The following is an 18,431-nucleotide window of genomic DNA, read 5'->3' on the forward strand; positions in this document are numbered from 1 at the left end:
CCTGGTTTCAGCCTCCCTAAGTCCCTCTCCATATCAGAACCATCTCAGAGTGCATCAGAGGTGTTCGATAAGGATCTACCACGGGGTAAGACGCTTCCAAGTTGTGTCTTTTTCTCAAACTTTGCAAGAATTGGAGCAACTTAGAGCAATCTTTTTGTCAGCTGATTGGCAATTCCATCTCATATTTGCTAGCAGACATTAATCATTCAAAATTATTATTGTGTGGCTCAATTAAGATGCACACAGTTTTCTTTTTATATGAATCCGTGATAATTTGGCTTCAAGTGGTCGTATTGTTAGCACCTTGTATTCTGATTATCACAGCTTATTTGTTTTCAGCCCTCTTCTATTGTCTCTCGTTGAAACCATCCATCCATCTAATTTGTGTGTGTGTGTGTGTGTGTGTGTGTGTGTGTGTGTGTGTGTGTGTGTGTGTGTGTGTGTGTGTGTGTGTGTGCTGCGCACTGTGCACATGTCTGTATGTTTTCCCGCCTCCTCCATCATGTAAGCTTTTTGCCATTCTGTCTAAAAAGATTTTAGTAAAAGTGGCTGCCTGTTTACCCTGTGCTATGCCGTCTAAACTATGCTGCACCAGTACGATACATAAACATTTATTTACACATGTAAACCAGTTGCGGCCTCTGGCATTCCTCGCGCCTAATAACCTTACCTTGGGCCTGACGCCTGTGCCTCCCCTGCCACTGTTTAGATAAACTGGTTGGAAAAACAATGAGAGATAAACACAGTATTTACCCAGCCTTCACCAAACGCTCCTGATATGTAAATACATCCATCTCTTCCGTTCAAATATACATTTGGAGGGAGCATCGCTCCAGACGCACTCCAAGCTGCTGCTAGCCAAACAGGTTTTTAATGACGCCAATAATGTGGTCATTAATGGGTTGTTTTTTTTTTTTTCTTTCGTTGCCACGTTTGGAGAGTCTGTTTGGTTGCCGACGCGGCAATCAGAAGGCTGAGTTATGAAGTTGAGGGAGGTTTAAAAACTGAATAGAAGAGATGATTTGATGTCTTCTTGACTTTGTGCTCAGTTTTTAACAAATCAAATACCTTCCTGTTCTCTGTGAGTTTTTTTTTTGAATCCTGCCAAAGACCTCGACTATAGATTGTCCTCTTCTTCTGCTTTTTTTTCCCAGCCCAAAGTTTAAATGCTGGCTCATTGCATTTGTGTGGAAAGCACCAGTTTAAACACACACTCATATGTCAGAGGAGGAGGAGGAGGTGGAGGAGGAGAGGAGGGATGGAGGAGAGGGGGTCGCTAGTTACCTTTGTGAGAGCGGAGCTCAAGGAAAAAATGAAAGCAGGCAACCCAGGTTAAAGGGGGACAATGTATCCGAAAAGTCGCATATTTGCAGTGCGACAAAGGAGGATGGCAGGGATGGTGGGGTGGGATAGGGGGGTTATATAAGCGCGTTTCGCGTTATTATTCATGGTTTGAATTTGGTGTTTGCACTGGTGGCTCTTCCGGGGGAATACTAATAACTGTCTCTGCCCACAATCCTGAGAGCAAGGCCTTAGCAACAAAGCTAGCAGGCAGACCTCCCCGATCTCGACTTCAAACCCTGACCTTTCAGCAGCGTTATTGTCACCGCTAAGCCTCTGCTTTTGGACATTGAGGTGGCCATGCTGTTGTGGCCCCAGTGCCACATTGCACTTATTCATGCAAATGTCTCCCTTCTTTTTTCATCTCCCTTTTTTCTTTTTTATTTTTCCTCCTGTCATATTTTTTTTTTATTCAAGGGTTTGCTTTTGAAGCAGCAGTACTTTATTCAGAACAGTTCCATGTTTGAATTTGAACTCAATTTGAATTGCATTGATGTCAGAGTGATTAATCTAGCTCTTGTTCACACTTTCTTTTTGCTTTGTTTTTAGATTGCCTGTCTGTCTGTCTGTTTGTTTTGTTTTACTTTTTCCTCCTTAATACATTTTTTATTCTCTGAGGGAGAGACGGGATTGTTTCTATTTTGAGCGGTGTTCGATTCTGGCCGTCCTGTCCTGTCGCAGTGGGCTCCTTACACCCTCTCCGAGGCCGAACCTCACCACCACCCCCTTCCAACCCCTTTGGAAAATTTCAAAAGCACGGCTGACAGAGTTCAAGGGGAATGTGCACACCAGTCACCAGCTATCCCAAAAATTTCCCCCGCCACGTGTGGCTCACACACATTTCTTTCTATTCTTTTTTTCTCCTCCTCTGTGATCCACGTAGCGATTTTGTTTCAGGGGTCTTTCTTGGCGTCGTACTGGAAATTTATCTGCGTTGTAGGGGATCGACATTTAAGGGTATATTGGTAAAATCATTGGGTGACTTGGTGCCAAAACAGGCTGGCAGGGAAAACAGATTTATGTTTGAATTGTTTGTTCCACACATGGCCTTTCATGGAGAGCAGGCTGTGTGTGTGTGTGTGTGTGTGTGTGTGTGTGTGTGTGTGTGTGTGTGTGTGTGTGTGTGTGTGTGTGTGTGTGTCTGTGTCTGCACCGTTACTGGCTTGCCACTCTGCAGGAGTATTGACAAAAGTTTTTTGTTCCCTGCCCTTTCAAATATTTCTGAACAAGTTGCATCATGCACTGTTGAATTGACGTGGTATAGTAATGTTAACCATTAGGTAATGTGTCATGGGTCGGAGATTACTGTGTTGTGTTGGTGTTAAACTAATAAAATTGTGAAAATATATATTCATATATTTGACAGGTGTGTTAAAAAAAAAAATTTCTCATCAATTCAAGAATTCTTTCCCACTGTGTTTTAATGTACTATCGTATCCATTGTGTCCACTCTGCAGTACCTCCTCCACCACCCAAACCTCCAAAGACCTCAGGCAGAGGATCCTCTCCCCTCCCCAGGGACAGGTCCCCAGACGCGGGCAGACCTATGGACCAGGACAGGCCCAGTATCCCCAGGATTCGGACTCCAGAGGTCCAGGGTAGTACACCCGGCACAGAGGGCCACAGTGAGAGCCCTCTCCACAGACACCCTCTCTGTGTGCCTGAGGTGCCCAGTGCACCACCTCCCCACAGGTTAGCCCAGGCACAGATCACTCTTGAACTCTCTGTCCCAAGGTTTACACTGTCATGTTACTGTCATCACTGTATGAACCTCAGGAGTAGTCATGGACATACAACAGCTCATTTTAAATCCTATTCAAATCATGTTTACCGTAATTTCAATTCCATTTCAGTTATTTTTGTACTCTTGGGAGTGTGTTTATTTTCAGTTTGAGGAGTCTGTTACATTCCATGTGCAATATGAACACTCTTGCAAGCTACATTTCACAATGCATTTTATTATTCGGTCACTAGTACATCTATCAGTACTACTGTACAGTAGTTGCGGTGCATTCCAAATGGAGTTATTACCCATATATAACAGATTTTAAGTTAAATAAAATCATTAATATCATTACAAAAATCATTAATAATCATTAATAATCATTATCATCAATAATCATTAATAGGATTGATAATATAATTGACTGAGCCCCATGTTTATTATGATCGAATACAAATGACTCAGTATTGCTCTGTGTTCTTCCAAGTAAATAATGTGGTTCAAGCTTTGTCTGTCATCTTGCGGAGGCTGGAAATTATGTAATATGTTACATTGAGGACTATTATTACATAGAAAGGATTAAACAGTGTAATCTACTACAGCTTGGCCCCTTGCAGCCCTGCAGGGAAACAAATGTCACATGTCTATTTTAACACCGCTAGAACCTGCCGTTGCTCCCAGTCCATTGTGAGTGAGTTGAAATAAGGTAACCCTGCAAAGCCCTCAACAGTCCTCTGATAAATATATGAGCCTTTGCATTCTCTACATATCTTTTAATAAGAAATGAATCAAATTCCTGGCTACAAGAGGGAAGTAATTTACCCAGAAATACACTTTGGTAATACCTCAATATTACCTTAAAGGTCAACTGTATGATTTGCCTAATATTACAAAGTAAATAAGGCACTGTAATATGCAGGGAAAGAGTGAAATTGCATCCCATGTGTATTAGATAAATGCATGCCAAGGCGTGAGCTCGGTTCATTTGTATCGCCCTGCTCTGAGCTTTAATATGGCAGCCGCTGTAATGAAGTTTTTGTCTTTTTTAACTCCAGGTGCTCCCCGGAGGTCCTGGAGAGCGTGAAGGTTGTCAGCTCAGGTGACTCTGCGCGGCTCGTCCCAGCCCTGGACAAAGAGAAGAACATTGCCTTCCTGCTCAAAGAGCTGGATTCTCTGCGAGACCTCAATAAAAAGGTAAATACAGTATGAGACAGTGGAGTGTCCCTGTGCAGGCGGATCACTGATTTAATCCCAAAACCTATGTGCCTTCTGCAGCTTTAACCAAATATATAAGTGTGTGTGTGTGTGTGTGTGTATGTGTGTTTTCACTGTTTGGAGGAGAATGTCAGGATAGCTATACTTTTACTTCCAGATTACTGGATTTGAGAAGTCTTTTTTTATTTAATGGTTCAAAGGCGTTAACACTGGAATTGTGATTTCAACAGTGTACACATACCCTCTCAAAGAAAAAGTCTACTCCAAACACAACTGATATTCCTCTCTGTCATATCAGCCCTCACTAAGCAGACATTTAGAGCTTTGGCTCTGTATTCTTCTGGCCTTTTTTAAATCTAATATTTGTATGTGGTTGTCTCTGGAGTTATGCGCTTACTTGAAGTCTCAATAACGTCCAAGACCCATAGTTGTCATGTCGATGATTAACTTGTCACTGTGTTGTGTTATCAAACTGCTGTGAAGGAAATCTGCTTTAGGAAAAAGCCTTGTATGGTCGGCATAGTTGCTTTTCTGCTTTGCTTTTTTGCTTTTTCTCCAAAGACCTCTGGAAGGATTGAACATGTTCTGTCATAAAGTCTGGTCTCAGGTCAGAGTGTGTTTAATTTGCTATGGGGTTCATCTGGTAACCAGTGGGGAAAGCTGGTATGAGGACAGCAATAGAAGAGGGTAGCCATGGTAACAATGTCAACAGGAAGTCCCTGTTTCAATGATACATTTTCCTCATTGTGGTCTTCAGATGTTTTTTTGTCTCTCTCTCTTTGTAAAAGATGATTTCATAACCCACGATTCACTCACAGAATGCTGTTCAACCTGACACTTAAAAAAAAAGACCTTTTAGTCTTCAGTGGGTGAAAAATTTCCTCATTTTCAAACACGCTCCATTTACTTAACCCTAAACATCTTCGCCTCTTTCCTCTCCTCCTAAATACTACCCACAAGCCATCAAAAGAGACCTCCAGGCACGCGCCCCGAAAAACATTTACCCTGAACACTGTATGTTTGAAAAGAAAATGGTCGCCTGGACGAATAATATGGATGTTCCGCTGTTTGGTCTGGACATCTCTCGGTTGCAGTGCTGCTGCCTGCGAGACGTCCCTGGCTTGCCCGCCCGGAGTCGGCAGGGGCCGTGCTCTGAAAACCAGAGTAATTGATGCCCCGGGCTTCGCAAGTGGCTGTGACTCCTGACAGAAAGGCAGGAACACGTCCCAAGAGCTTGTTTGTCCTGGCAGAGCCTTGAGAGGACTCACACTGGAGCATGTTTTCAAAGTGTTAAGGGGGGGGGAGAAAAAGACACAAGCGCCGGGCAAAATAATCGAGACAGGAGGTTAAATCTATCATTAACGCTAGTAAAATATCACTCGGGCCTAGATTTATAGTGGACCCCATGGACATCTTTTTCATTGGATATTTTTTGTATTATTGTTAAAAAAAAATCTTTCGTATCGGTAATCTTGAAAATAGCGCAATGGATAGGACTAGTGAGTGTCTGTGATTCAGTTGAATAACTCTTAGCACTGACAGAAAATGCCAATCCTGGCATGACCACTCCATGCACTCAGCTGGCTGATGCTCTTGTTTTTGTTCTTGTTCTCATTTATTTATTTATTTATTTATTTATTTATTTATTCATATGTTAATTTAGCACTCACTGGATGATTTAAGTAGTGGAGATTTTGCTGCAACTTAGCACTCTCCTCTGCAACTTTCTCTCTCTCCCTGTCATGTGTTTTCACTCTCTTTCTTTCTGTGTCTCACAATCATACTCACTCACTCTCTCTCTCTCTCTCTGTTCTTGGGATCCACAGCTTCAGGACAAACTAGCACTGCGGGAGAAGGAGCTTGAGACCAAGCTGCTGGACACTCAACTGCAGGAGAGCCAGATGGAGGCACTGGCCTGCGATCGAGCTGGAGGTACAAGCAGAGGAGGGCCAGAGGGAAGTGCTTTGACCCAGTCATTCACACCAATGGCCCAGCATATCAGGATGTGCTGCCATGTGTGAGCCCTGAAGCTCATAGGAACATGAGAGAGAGAGAGAGAGAGAGAGAGAGAGAGAGAGAGAGAGAGAGAGAGAGAGAGAGAGAGAGAGAGAGAGAGAGAGAGAGAGAGAGAGAGAGAGAGAGAGAGAGAGAGAACATGAGAGAGAGAGAGAGAGAGAGAGAGAGAGAGAGAGAGAGAGAGAGAGAGAGAGAGAGAGAGAGAGAGAGAGAGAGATCTCACATTTTTTAACTAATTGCTCCTTTTGCACTCAGTGTATTACTACAGTTGACTGTATCCAAACGGATTCTTTAAATAAATATTCAAGTGTCTGGGCAATATTGTAAACAATTAGCAATTTATCTTGCCTACAACTTTAGGGTCAAAATGAACTTGCTTACACAGTAGTTAATAATATTTGTGAATATAATTTAACAGCACCCAGCTTGCAACCGTACAAATATTTAAATATTGTACAGGGGATCTTTTTGGTAATTGCTTCTCTTTTTATACCATCCTCATTTTTTTAGCTTCTGACTCGGTAATTAAAAAGAAAACCACAAGACATATATGAGGCACAATTAGTCCGCCAATTGTTCGTTAAACAATAAAAAAAAGAGGATACATGTATTTGGTTAGCCATTCTCATTTTAATATGATTAGCAATGAGGCATGAAGAGAGGAGAGGAGAAGGGGAGGCGTTTCATGAGCAAATTCCAGCTAAAATGCAATATTGATTTTCTTAGTGAACTTTGTCGTGGCTTAGCTCTGCGTTCCCCTGTTTATCATTCCTCCACCCCTCCGCCAGCAGAGGAGGGGGAATTAGGCGCTGATGGATCCGCGTGTCCCCCGTTCGGCAAGATTAGCGGCGGAGCCACAGACAGTTTAGTAATCTCCGAAATCTTGTGGGTTTTAGCCAGCCGTCGCTCCGCTCCACGCCGCTGGCCCCCAGGTTCGGGCTAGTGGGTCAGGTGGCCAGCGACGAACGCAGAATGCAAATCATACTAATAATGGAGGAGGATGGCAGCGTGGGCCTCCTCAGACAACAGCTCTCAGTCTTCTATTAGGGCCGATGAGATTCTTTTTTGTATGGGGCTGCATTCCCCCTGTAGAAGGAGTTTGTTAGTTGACACAACCATCTGTACAAACTCCTTCCGTATTTCACCTCACATGTGAACTGTGTGAGCCATTGTAGTATTGAAAACCTAAAGATGCCATCTGAAAAAAATCTGTTTCACTATTCACTACCATGTGAAGTCCAGTAGAATAAGTACTCAGTCTCTCTCTTTCTCTTTCTCTTTCTCTCTCTCTCTCTCTCTCTCGATAGATGTAGTAGATGTTGGTAGAACTTTCATAACCCCAATCCCTGTGCAATTTCATGTCCTCCTTTTTTTTTTTTTTTTTTTTTTTCCATTTCTTCCTTCTTCATTTTTTGGACCTTCACGTGTAATATTCCCATTCCTTGGCCCACTGGAGGGACACTGAGGTGCTCCTGTGTTGGAGTCGCACCCGTACTTTATTGCTGTGGGCACGTCACGTCCACTCCTCAGAGGGGACCAGCACCTCAAAATGAGTCCATTGCGCTCTGCCACCTCTCCCTCCCTCTCTCTGTCTCTCCCTCTCTCTGTTCCTCTCTGCCTTTCCATCTCTCTGTTTCATTCTTTTATTTTCTCTCTCTCTATCTCTCTCTCTCTGTGTCCCTCTTTCTCCTCCATGGTTAATACCTATGCCACTGTGTTTCTGCAGCAATAACCTTCCACTGGAGAAGCTTAGCCCCGTTATTGTGTTGCTGAGTCGCCATTGCCACCTCACTTTGAGAGTAATAACCATTTTTCCACGGTCTCTCTTATCCCTCTTTCCCTCTCTTGCTCCCTTGCTCCTCTCTTTCTGTGTGTCAATCTCTCTTTTCTGACACATACCTTCATCCTCTCTTTTGGTTTTCCACATTTCCTCATTCCATGATTCTTGGTCTTTATTACTTTTCCATTGTTTTTTTCTTTCCTCCACCTTGACTTTCTTTCCCTCTTGACTTTGGTCACCCTCCTTCATCTCATCCAATCTCTCTCCCTCCCCCTCTTTCTCTCTCTCTCTCTCTCTCTGTCTCTGTCTGTCTGTCCTTGCAGCTCTGGTGGAGGAGATCTATAAGGCCCAGAGGGAGCGTGACCAGGCTGTGATGGCCCGTCTCCGACTGGCCAACGAGGAGCGCGACGAGGCTCTTCTCCGCGCCAAGAAGCTCCAGCAGGCCGCCATCGAGTGAGTGACCGAGCATGGCCATGCTCAATTTACCCCACTCAGATTACCCAAGCACTCCCCAGGACTCATGTGTACTCCACAGGCATTCTCCATGGGTACTCCAGTAAAATGTCACAGTTATTATGGGCTATTCGTCGACTGATATTAGCAAATTACCCTGTGAAATTTCAGCATGACAATTTGATTCTGCAAGCACACTTCTCTCAAGATAAATGTTTAAGCCTAGATAGCCCCATTCATGTTTAATTACATATAACCAATGTTCACTCCCCCAGTATAGGCACAAAATGACACCACCTGCCACCTGTTATATTATGGGAATGGTTGGGAGAAGTCTGTCAGGGGTGAAATGGATAAAGTAGTAAAAATACTTTATAAAGATAAAATAGTAAAGTGTGGTGTGCCCCATCAACCTCTTCTCACATTGCACATGAACCTCACATTATTCATGAAATCTCTGTAGGCCACTTGCCTCATCAGCTTTTAAGACATGCTAATCTTGCATTCTAGTTTCAGCTCGTCCCCCTTCATGACGGTGAGCTTTTGCTGACCGCAGTTTTATCTCTGCAGCCGGTGCCTATCTTTCTACCTGTCTCTCTTTCTCTCTCTCTCTCCCTCTCTCTCTCTCTCTCTCTCTCTCTCTCTCTCTCCCTCTCCCCTCTCTCTCTCTCTCTCTCTCTCTGCCTATCTTTCTACCCCTCTCTCTCTCTCTCTCTCTCTCTCCTCTCTCTCTCTCTCTCTCTCTCTCTCTCTCTCTCTCTCTCTCTCTCTCCGCTTTGTTCTTCCCTCTGGCAGACAAGGTGAACGAGCTGCTCGGATGCAGAAAAAGACTTGAAAGACTTGGCAGGGGACAGGTCCAGTATCGACTGGTTTGGAAATATATCGGAGGGCTGTGACATTTCATAAGAGTACCCTCTCTTGCGGTGCAAGCTTGTCAGTCAAGAGTTGCACTGTATAGGAAATCAATCCAGGCCTTCAGTGCAATAGATATTTACCGGCCTGTCTGAGGGAGACTAATTAGTGTGTGTGTGTGTGTTGTGAGGTACACCTTAAGTAGGCCTCTTGCATTGTCCACCCATAGTGGGTGCCAGGCAATATTGCAGCCATGTAAGGCACTAATTACATTTCCACATGGGGAATATAACTTTATTATAGGAGGGAAATCTATATTTCAGTAAGCCCTCTGGGTAACTCCTTGTGTGTAACTAAATAAGCACTGTGTTATAACAAAATAGGAACAAAAATTGTTTAACAATTTTTTTATTCGTTGACCTTAGTCTGCAATGAAGTATTTCTTAACCAGGAACCCTCACTGTTAATACAACCGATCCCATGTATTATTTATTAATTAATATTCAGATTTCGTTTAAATGAGGTGGAATTATGGCAGGACATGAAGCCAATTCCTACCAGGTCAGCCGAATGCCAAATACCTCCCTGCACACGCACATCTCATTACAGGGAAGAGATTCCTGTCAGCCTGGAGCTGAACGCAAGCACATTTCAGCTGCTCCCCCTAAAACAAGGGTAATTGACGGCCTTTTGGAACCCCATTATCTTTCCTTGAACATGGCGAGTTCTAAACCATTATCCCTCCTCCCCTACTCCCTTCCTCTCCCAAGGGCCTCTACTCAGTCCTGTGTGGTGGAGTATGTACTTGTATAATGGGAGGTGATCCGTGTGTAATGCCTTTGTAAATGAGATCAGGAGTTGTTTTTTTTCCTCTGTGAGTGGGGCTGCAGAAATCAGATTTTCCATTTGAAGAGGAGAGCGACACAAAATGACATGCCCACGCTCACTCACTCACTCACTCACTCACTCACTCACACACTTGACAAGAGGAGGGCTCATCATGATTGAAATAAATGGAAGACCCATGTATGTGTGTGTGTCTGTGTGTGTGAGATGTTTTTTCCCTCTCACAGTTCCTGTTGGTGTGTCATATCAATAATGTTATAGCCAGAATGTCATTTTATTTAACTCTCTCTCTCTCTCCTCCAACACCAGAATCACAAATGACATCAATCATTGTTATACATGCAGTAAAAAAAGAGGAAGGAAGTCACTGTAAATTTAAAAAAAAATCCCCATCTGTGTTTCTCACCTAGAGGTTCACAGGTGCCCAGAAACACTTGGACATACTACAGCAGCAGAGAGTGACACAAATGACAAACTGTAAAATCCAGCGGTCGCTAGAGGAGCCTCCTGTAATTACAGTTACGGTGGTTCCATCCGTGAAGGCCGACCGCACCAATGATTGAGCTGCACACTCCCTTAGCCTCATATCGGCTCATATGAACAGCTGATCCCAGCAGTCATATATAGTAGTAAACTTTAATAACTTAACTGTTGGCCCTCCAATGCCGTGTGTGTGTGTTGCATGGAGGGGGGGGGGGCATTATTGTGAATGCCTGGGGCCTGGTGGCACTTTTAATATGGCAGCCCGGAGAGTCTCACGCTCCAGCTGTGCAAAACTGACAGAATGCAATTTAAACCTGGCTGTTGAAGATTTAGGAAGTAGAGTTCATTTTGCACTAGTAGAGGAAAGGTAACTGGTGGCAGTGTTGTTGATCTGTCGTTCTCTCTCTCACTCACTCTCTTTTTCTCTCCCTCCCTTCCCCCTTTCACTCTGCCTTTTACGTAGGCTGGAGAGTATTAACCCAGAAGAAAATGATATGGTAAGCTGCACTCCGATCTATAGAGAATTCATGTGGTGTCGGTGTTATTTTATGTACCATCTCATAAGTCTTAAATGGAAGAAATCGACTGGTCTTCAGAACATAGATAAAAGGGGAAAAAAGGATGTCCTGTTCTGACCATGTTAACTGAGATATGTTATCCCTTTCAAATAGTTTGAAAACGGTGATAGCGAAATAATAGCTTCTTAAAGGTGGTCTTAAGTGATGTTACGCGGTTTCTAAGCTAAAACATTTTTTGTCACATACAGCAAACATCACCTCACCATCCGCTAGCTGCCTGTGCCCTGAATACACTGTAAAAAAAATGCGGTCTCTGTGGGCGGCCCAGGCTCCAAAAACGGCAACAAAAACAACTTGGTCCAGCCTGGACCATAAAAACATAACAAACTGTTCCAGCCAATCATCAATGAGATGCACGTTTAGTAGAGTTTCCCTGTTTTGTTTAAATGTCAACAGAAGTGACGTTACCCAACATCGCTTAGAGCACCTTTAATTTCACATGATTGACAACTAAGGGCTTCTACATACTCGGACGACCCGACCCGGTGGTAGCGACACCGTGGCGATCAAAATGGCGTAGATCTTGCTGGCGCCGCCAGGATTTTAGCCAGGTAGCGAGGTGGCGCACCACTCATTTTTTTCAGACAAGCGACAAAGCGGAAACAGGAAGATGGACTAGTTCGAGGGCAAGCGAGAGTTGCAGTGTTTTGTTACAGTCGTGAATTTTTAATAGTTTGCTGGATAAGTTAACAAAGTTACCAGCGAGAGTTGCAACACATGGAATTAAGAGGAAAGAATAGAAGCGATTTTATTTTCAAACAAAGGATATCTATTAAGGCCTGAACAAAATCTCTTTCCACTTCAGCAAATTACACAAACTCATCCATCTGCTAGCTAGCTAGCCTGCTAACTAAACTGTTTAAATTATTAAAATTTCCCTCGAGATGACTAAAGTATCTATCTATATATCCATCTATCTATCTACCAATAATGCACACCTTGGAAACTAGATGATAATGATGGTGGTAGTTGTGAATAGTAGCAACCAAAGTCTGAAGTACCATCACAGAGGTTAGATAGTAGCAGAGCCTGTTTACATTCTCTGCTACTAGTGTTTCTTAATGCAGCTTCTTCTGCTGTGTAACGTAGTTAGCATTAATCTTTTCACAACAGCAACACCTCTGTTCAAGAGAATATTGCAACTAGTGTCGTGACCACGTCACGCGAGTATAAATTGTTACGGCACTTCTGTGACGTCACATTGTCGCGCTACCGGTCGGGTGCGTCGAGTAAGTGGAACGTTTAACAGAGATGGATTAGGAGGATTACTGCATTCACAGGACTTGTCTGTAGAGATTCTTGATTGTAAATTCTAGGTATCGGTATGCACTGATACTGCCATCGGGTATCGAGTCAGTACTGTGCTATTATACTTGTACCTATAGTCAGTCATAAAAATTCTCTGATACCATGCACCGATACATAAAGCATAGTATCTTAGCCACTACCCTTAAACCCCATTTGGAGAAATACACTCATTTTCTACCTCCCCTTGAGTTAAACAATTGAGTTTTACCTTTCCCCAGTTCATACAGCCGTTCTCTGAGTCTGACAGTAGCACTTTTAGCTCCTGCTCATTAAATCAGATTAGACCGTTAGCATCTCTGCTATAAGCTAACGGTCTAATCTGATTCAATGAGATTAGACCAATCTAAAAGTGTTACTGTCAGACTCAGAGAACAGCTGGATGAACTGGGGGAAGGTAAAACTGAATTGTTTAACTCAAGGGGAGGTAGGAAAATGAGTGTATTTCTCCAAATGGTGGAAACTACCTCTATGCTTTCATTTGCTTTCATGTATTTCACTTATTCACACTTATGGTCATTTTGTCTTCCACCGATCACTTTATGTATGGGAGTACATCATTTGGGGTGGATTTCATTAAATTAATCGAGTCCTAAAACTTAGATCTGAAGTTTTTTTCAGTGTTTTTTTTTTTTTTTTTATTATTTAGTTTATTTGACTTTCACTTGTGGACTTAGGGCAGACAGGACATTATTGATGCTGCGAGAGGTGTGTTTTTGCTGTTGTTTTGTATTGGCAGTAAGTGCACGCTTTTTAAACGCACTGGGCGCCTCACGTTTTGGGCACCTGCTGCACCTCACATTTTTCCAGAGGTGTCTTGAGCGTGTTTTCATTAAAAACATCACAAAACATCACCTCACATTTTACAAACTGCAAACTGCTCCCTGTCAGATCACGCCTTTAAAAGTTAATTTCTGTGTTTATGCATCGGGGGCACCAGGACCTGGAAGAGCTGCTGAATCGGGTGAACAGTGCAGACTCAGCCCTCAGCATCGAGCGCTGCGGAGTGGCCATCTTGGAGCGGTTGCAGAAGGCCAAGGAGCGCAGGGCAAAGATCACAGCGGAGGAGATGAGGACGGTGATGGAGGAGAGAGACAGTGCTCTAACCAGGGTAAGGCTCACAGAAACGGCACAAGTAGATAAATACACACACACAGCAACTATTCAATTTTAGCCTACTTACCTTTCTAAGACAAGGTACTGTGCTAACATAAGTAAGTTGTAAATGACTTATTTATCAAACGCAGATACACAGTGCTGAATTAATTACTGCACAGCATACACACTATTCCACATGAATCAGCCTGTCTTTAAAGGGGTTGGTCCACTGGTCCATTGCAGTGTGACTGCACATGTGAACATGAGCATGGAAATCACACATTCAAGTTTTTAATTTTCTTAAATCTACAAGAGACTTGGGATGGAATGTCCACCCTTTCTTATAATTTATCAGGATTCAAAACCATGTAAAAATAGACACCATACTCAGAGAAGGCATCTTTAGTACAATACAGATACTATTCCCGCATTATTGTTACATTTAGGGTAAGGGGTCAAACACCTCCACAATGTCCAAAACACACACGCCTTTATGGGCTATACAGGAAGATTTACATCTTCGGCAAACACATGGGTTCGCAACACTGTGTACCTCTTCTTAGAACATGTCACACTTGTCTGCTGAAAGATGGAGAAGAAGGCTGTGGGTCCACCTCATGATCAGGGATCAGTATTTGTGTTTGAGGCTAGGCAGTTTTGTGGTAGTTCTCTGGGTATCAGTTCTCTTAGGTGGTAGTTAATGAAGAACCAAATTGCATTAGCCTACACATCAAACTATTCTTGCAACATATTATTCCGTTCGATGCTGTAAAGCCAGAGACAGTAGTATGATCATATGTTGGGATAAATCCATCCATACATGATTAGGACCTGTTAGCCTTAATCATGAACATGTTTGCAGCATGGTACTGTATGTCATATTATATTCCTCATAATATGTTATTAGAATAGTTAATTATGAGTTAGTTTAGTATAATGAGCATACAATACCTATGAGCTGTAGTATTGAAGGATTTTTTTTTTTTTTTTTTTTTTTGCTTTGTATTAGGCTATGGTCATTCACTTCATCTTCATACTATGAATTTGTTTTATTTCATTGAGTCACACCAAAGTATTGCTGCGAATGTCACTTGGCCCTATCCAATTGCAATACTTTTGATACCATCTGGAAATCAAACCCAACCCCATTTCAGAAAATCACTGGATTCACTTGGCATTTTCTGAACCAGCATAAAAAAACACTTGATTATTGGAATCCAGTAGTAGCAGTGTGAACATCCAAGCTTTTTTTTTTTTTTTTTTTTGCTTTGAGAGCAAAGTTCTCTGCCACTTGCCAAGGGCACAAGGTACCAGGTTGCGCCAGAGTTGGTGCTGGCAGACATTTCGGCCCCTCGGCCCCTCGGCCCTCTCCCGGCGCCCTGCCCTGTGGATGGGGCCGCTAGTGCCGCTCTTAACGTCCCGCCTCGCCTGGAAAGGGTCAATCCTAACACTCTCAGGCAGCCAACACTTAACACACCATTGTTGTGTACCAAGTCAAGAACCCGATTCCACCACAGGTGGAAAAAAAAATCAAGGACATCTCTTTAAATATTGACTTGTACTACACCCCTCTCTCTTTCTCTCTGCTCCCCCTCTCTGTCTCTCTCTATCTCATACTGGCTATATCTCTCTTTCTCTGTCAATGTTTCTCAGCCTCTCTCCCTTCTGTGTGTACACCTTTCATACAAGACGTCTGGTTGACTGTCCGCAAAATTACATACATCTGTGTTTATTCTTAAATCATGATTTGATCATTGAATAAATAGACAAACTACTTAAATCATGCGTTGATACATATGCTGCTGTGCAACCTCAAATATTTGATATACCTTCCTTACGCACATATTTTGAGCGAAATGAAAACAAACAGGTGGGTAACCAAATATTGACATCCAGATATTATACAACATCATTGAGTTCAATAGTAGGCCACTGGATGTGTTTGTCTGGGATTTCTCTGTTGATAAATAGACCGTGCATTACATCATGGGGTTTGGGTGTGAGAGAATGCTCCGAGGCTGATGGCTGCCATTCTTTCCCACTGTTCCTGGGCAGCTTTATCTGTGTGGTGCTGGCACTCAAAATAGAAAATCACATTTCACAAATGAGGTTATCATTTTTCATTTTAATTGCTGCGGATCCAGCAGTGCATAGCTTTTTTGAGATTATTTTAAGTTTATTTGTGAGTAAATTATTATAGCCCTTTTTCCGTGTCAGGAAGGTTTTCTACTTGCAGAATGTACAGGATATACGATATAAGTCAATTCAGAGAGCAGTAATAAATAATGCTGCTAACTCATGGAGTTACATTTTATCTCCTTTGTGTGTCTGGAAAAAGCGAGCTTTAATGTATGGATTTAGTGTATGGATTTCTGCAGTGCATTATAAGGATATGGTAACAATTATGAATACCATCATTTTATTCAATCATTTGAATACATGGTCAGATTCAGTTTTTTTTTTTTTTTTTTTGGTTACTACAGTTTATTGTTGTTTTTTTGATTGCGTTGTGACTTTCTGTGTAATCCAATTACATGGAGTCAGAGAATTATCACATTTGCTGCTTTCAGGGAAATGTGGCAAGAATGTCAATCAGAGATGAGACTAGTGGCTGAAAGAGCCACAGATTCATGGCGGGGAGGAAATTCATCTGTGTAGGTGGTCGCGGACTAGAGGCGCAAACTGTTTTCCTCCAGTCTGATAGAATTTCTTTCTTTTTTTTTTTTTCGTGCGGCCGGATTTGCAGGAATATTTATGATTGGGATCCCTTTCTTGCCGTGGTCGCTGCCGCTGCCACTGCCACTGCCGTCATCGCTGGCCGCCCTGCGGGCGACGGGCCCGGGTCCTTTTCCGGCAGAGCGCGGCAGGAATGAAAAGGCAGGCAGAAGACATGCGGAGAAGAAAGGCCGCGCAGCAGACGGAGTGAGCTCTGAACAAATGCGCCTACATGGACTGCTCACTGTGCCGGCGGCTTCACCTCCTCGGAAAAAAAAGGCAGCTGTTTCTTTTCTTTCTTCTTCTCCCCCCTTCCCTCTCCCTCTCTCTCTATATCCCCCTCTCTTTCTCCCTCTCTCTCTCTCTCTCTCTCTCACGCCTTGCGCCACAGGCTGATGCAGGGTAGAAGCATGCACATATGGATGAATCTCCCTCAGATGCTACAACGCGGGGAGGGATGACTTATTAGGGACCTGACTTGAATTTGAGACTTCCCGCGAGTGCAAACAGTCTCCTGGGGGGGGTTACTCGTCTCCCCCTGGCAGGTGGAGCTCCAGGACGCGGTTTAATTTCAGGTCGTAGTTGCCGATTTGTGATCCACTCACCAGTGGAGACGGCTTCAGCCTGATGCCCAGACTCAATTTAGACTTGAGATGCCTCCAGTTTGAAAGATAAATAAATAAATAAGACTACTTCTGTAAAAAATAATATATATATTACTGGATGCTTACTGCTTACTATTCTAGGAGTATGTTTGGAATCTAAAAAAAGGCTTCAGGTCTTCCCCACAAATCACTTCTCCCTCTTCCCTGTTTTTTCCCTTTTAGATAGCAGCACCTACACATATCTTTCTGTACCAGTGGCCCAAGATTGTCTTTGTGTTTTATGTTGATTTTAATGGGTATTTCAGCAATAAAAAAAACAACAACAAAAAGCAATAGTTGGGATGACAGCAACTGAACTGAAAAATGGTCGGGAAAACACCTTAGTTGACACCCTGCAATTTGAAGCAACCTAAGGACGGCTCCATCTCCATTGCCCTGGCAAACTCCCAGGCCTGACACCAGCTCGGCGCAAACGTAGCCCCTGCTTTTGGCGGAGGGCAAACGTGCGCCGACACCGGGGGTAATTTGGGAAGAGTGTTGCGCTCGCCGGCCTAATCCCTCCGAGGCCCGGCTCGTTCCGCACTTCTATCCTTAAGGATTTCTCCCTCCCCTGCCGCTCCCGCTATCCCTCTCTCTCCATCGCTTCATCTCTCCTTCTCTCTCCCTCTCTTCATCAATCCCTCTCTCCCTCTCTTCATCTCGAAGGGATTAGCCTGCTGTGGCAGGCAGAGGGCTGCTACATCCAACCGGCTGCTGGAATATGAAAAGCTGGATAAGTGTCGGGAGACATAAATCTTTTCCTCTCTCCCTCTCTCTTTCCCTTTTTCTCTCTCTAATTCTCTGTCTCACTCTTTGCCTCTCTTCCTTTCTTTCATGCTCTTGCAGTCTCCAAGATCGGGGGGGGGGGGGGGGGGGGGCGGATTCAACGCTCATTCTTTGCACTCATCCAACACGCATTATTGAATTTCTTTCCCTCCTCGATCTTGATAGAGTGCCGGCAATGTTGAAGCGGAGCAGAAAATGAAGTCAGTCATCTCCGACTGAATTACAGCTCTTGATTGTCAGTCGAGATTTCTCCCTCTTCTTCCTCATCTTTTTTCTTTTTTTTTTTTTTGTATTTGCGCTTCTCGTTTTCCTGGTAGTGTGCTTTCCTCTGGATTTCCACAGTGAAAAATTCATTTGGCCTCCTGTGCCACGTCTTAATTACACCAGCCCCCCTGCGATTTTCGGTTTGATTTGAGTGACGGGCTCGCTCACGACAGCAAGGATCATAAAGCTGAACTAGGCTAATGTGTCTGCGTTTCTTCACACCCCATTTCACCTCCCGGCCGACACTATTTTGGGGTTTGGAATGGGTGGGTTGTGTGGGGGAGGTGGAGGAAAGTGAGAGGGTCGACTGCAGTACACCACAGCGGGGCTTT

At 43.5% G+C, this 18,431-nt stretch overlaps 1 protein-coding gene across 3 annotated transcripts in view; it reads left to right on the forward strand.

The window, feature by feature from the left end:
- mipol1 (mirror-image polydactyly 1) overlaps positions 1–18,431 on the forward strand; it is a 58,181-nt gene that overhangs the window by 17,498 nt on the left and 22,252 nt on the right. For all 3 annotated transcript variants that reach the window (XM_048227703.1, XM_048227704.1, XM_048227705.1), the window contains exons 4-10: positions 12–85; positions 2,799–3,033; positions 4,120–4,258; positions 6,106–6,211; positions 8,399–8,528; positions 11,173–11,206; positions 13,533–13,703. In XM_048227703.1, coding sequence (XP_048083660.1) covers positions 12–85; positions 2,799–3,033; positions 4,120–4,258; positions 6,106–6,211; positions 8,399–8,528; positions 11,173–11,206; positions 13,533–13,703 — 889 coding nt within the window. The remainder of the gene's footprint in view (positions 1–11; positions 86–2,798; positions 3,034–4,119; positions 4,259–6,105; positions 6,212–8,398; positions 8,529–11,172; positions 11,207–13,532; positions 13,704–18,431) is intronic.

The sequence above is a fragment of the Alosa alosa genome, chromosome 19 (assembly GCF_017589495.1).
Source record: "Alosa alosa isolate M-15738 ecotype Scorff River chromosome 19, AALO_Geno_1.1, whole genome shotgun sequence".
Classification (NCBI taxonomy): Eukaryota; Metazoa; Chordata; class Actinopteri; order Clupeiformes; family Clupeidae; genus Alosa; species Alosa alosa.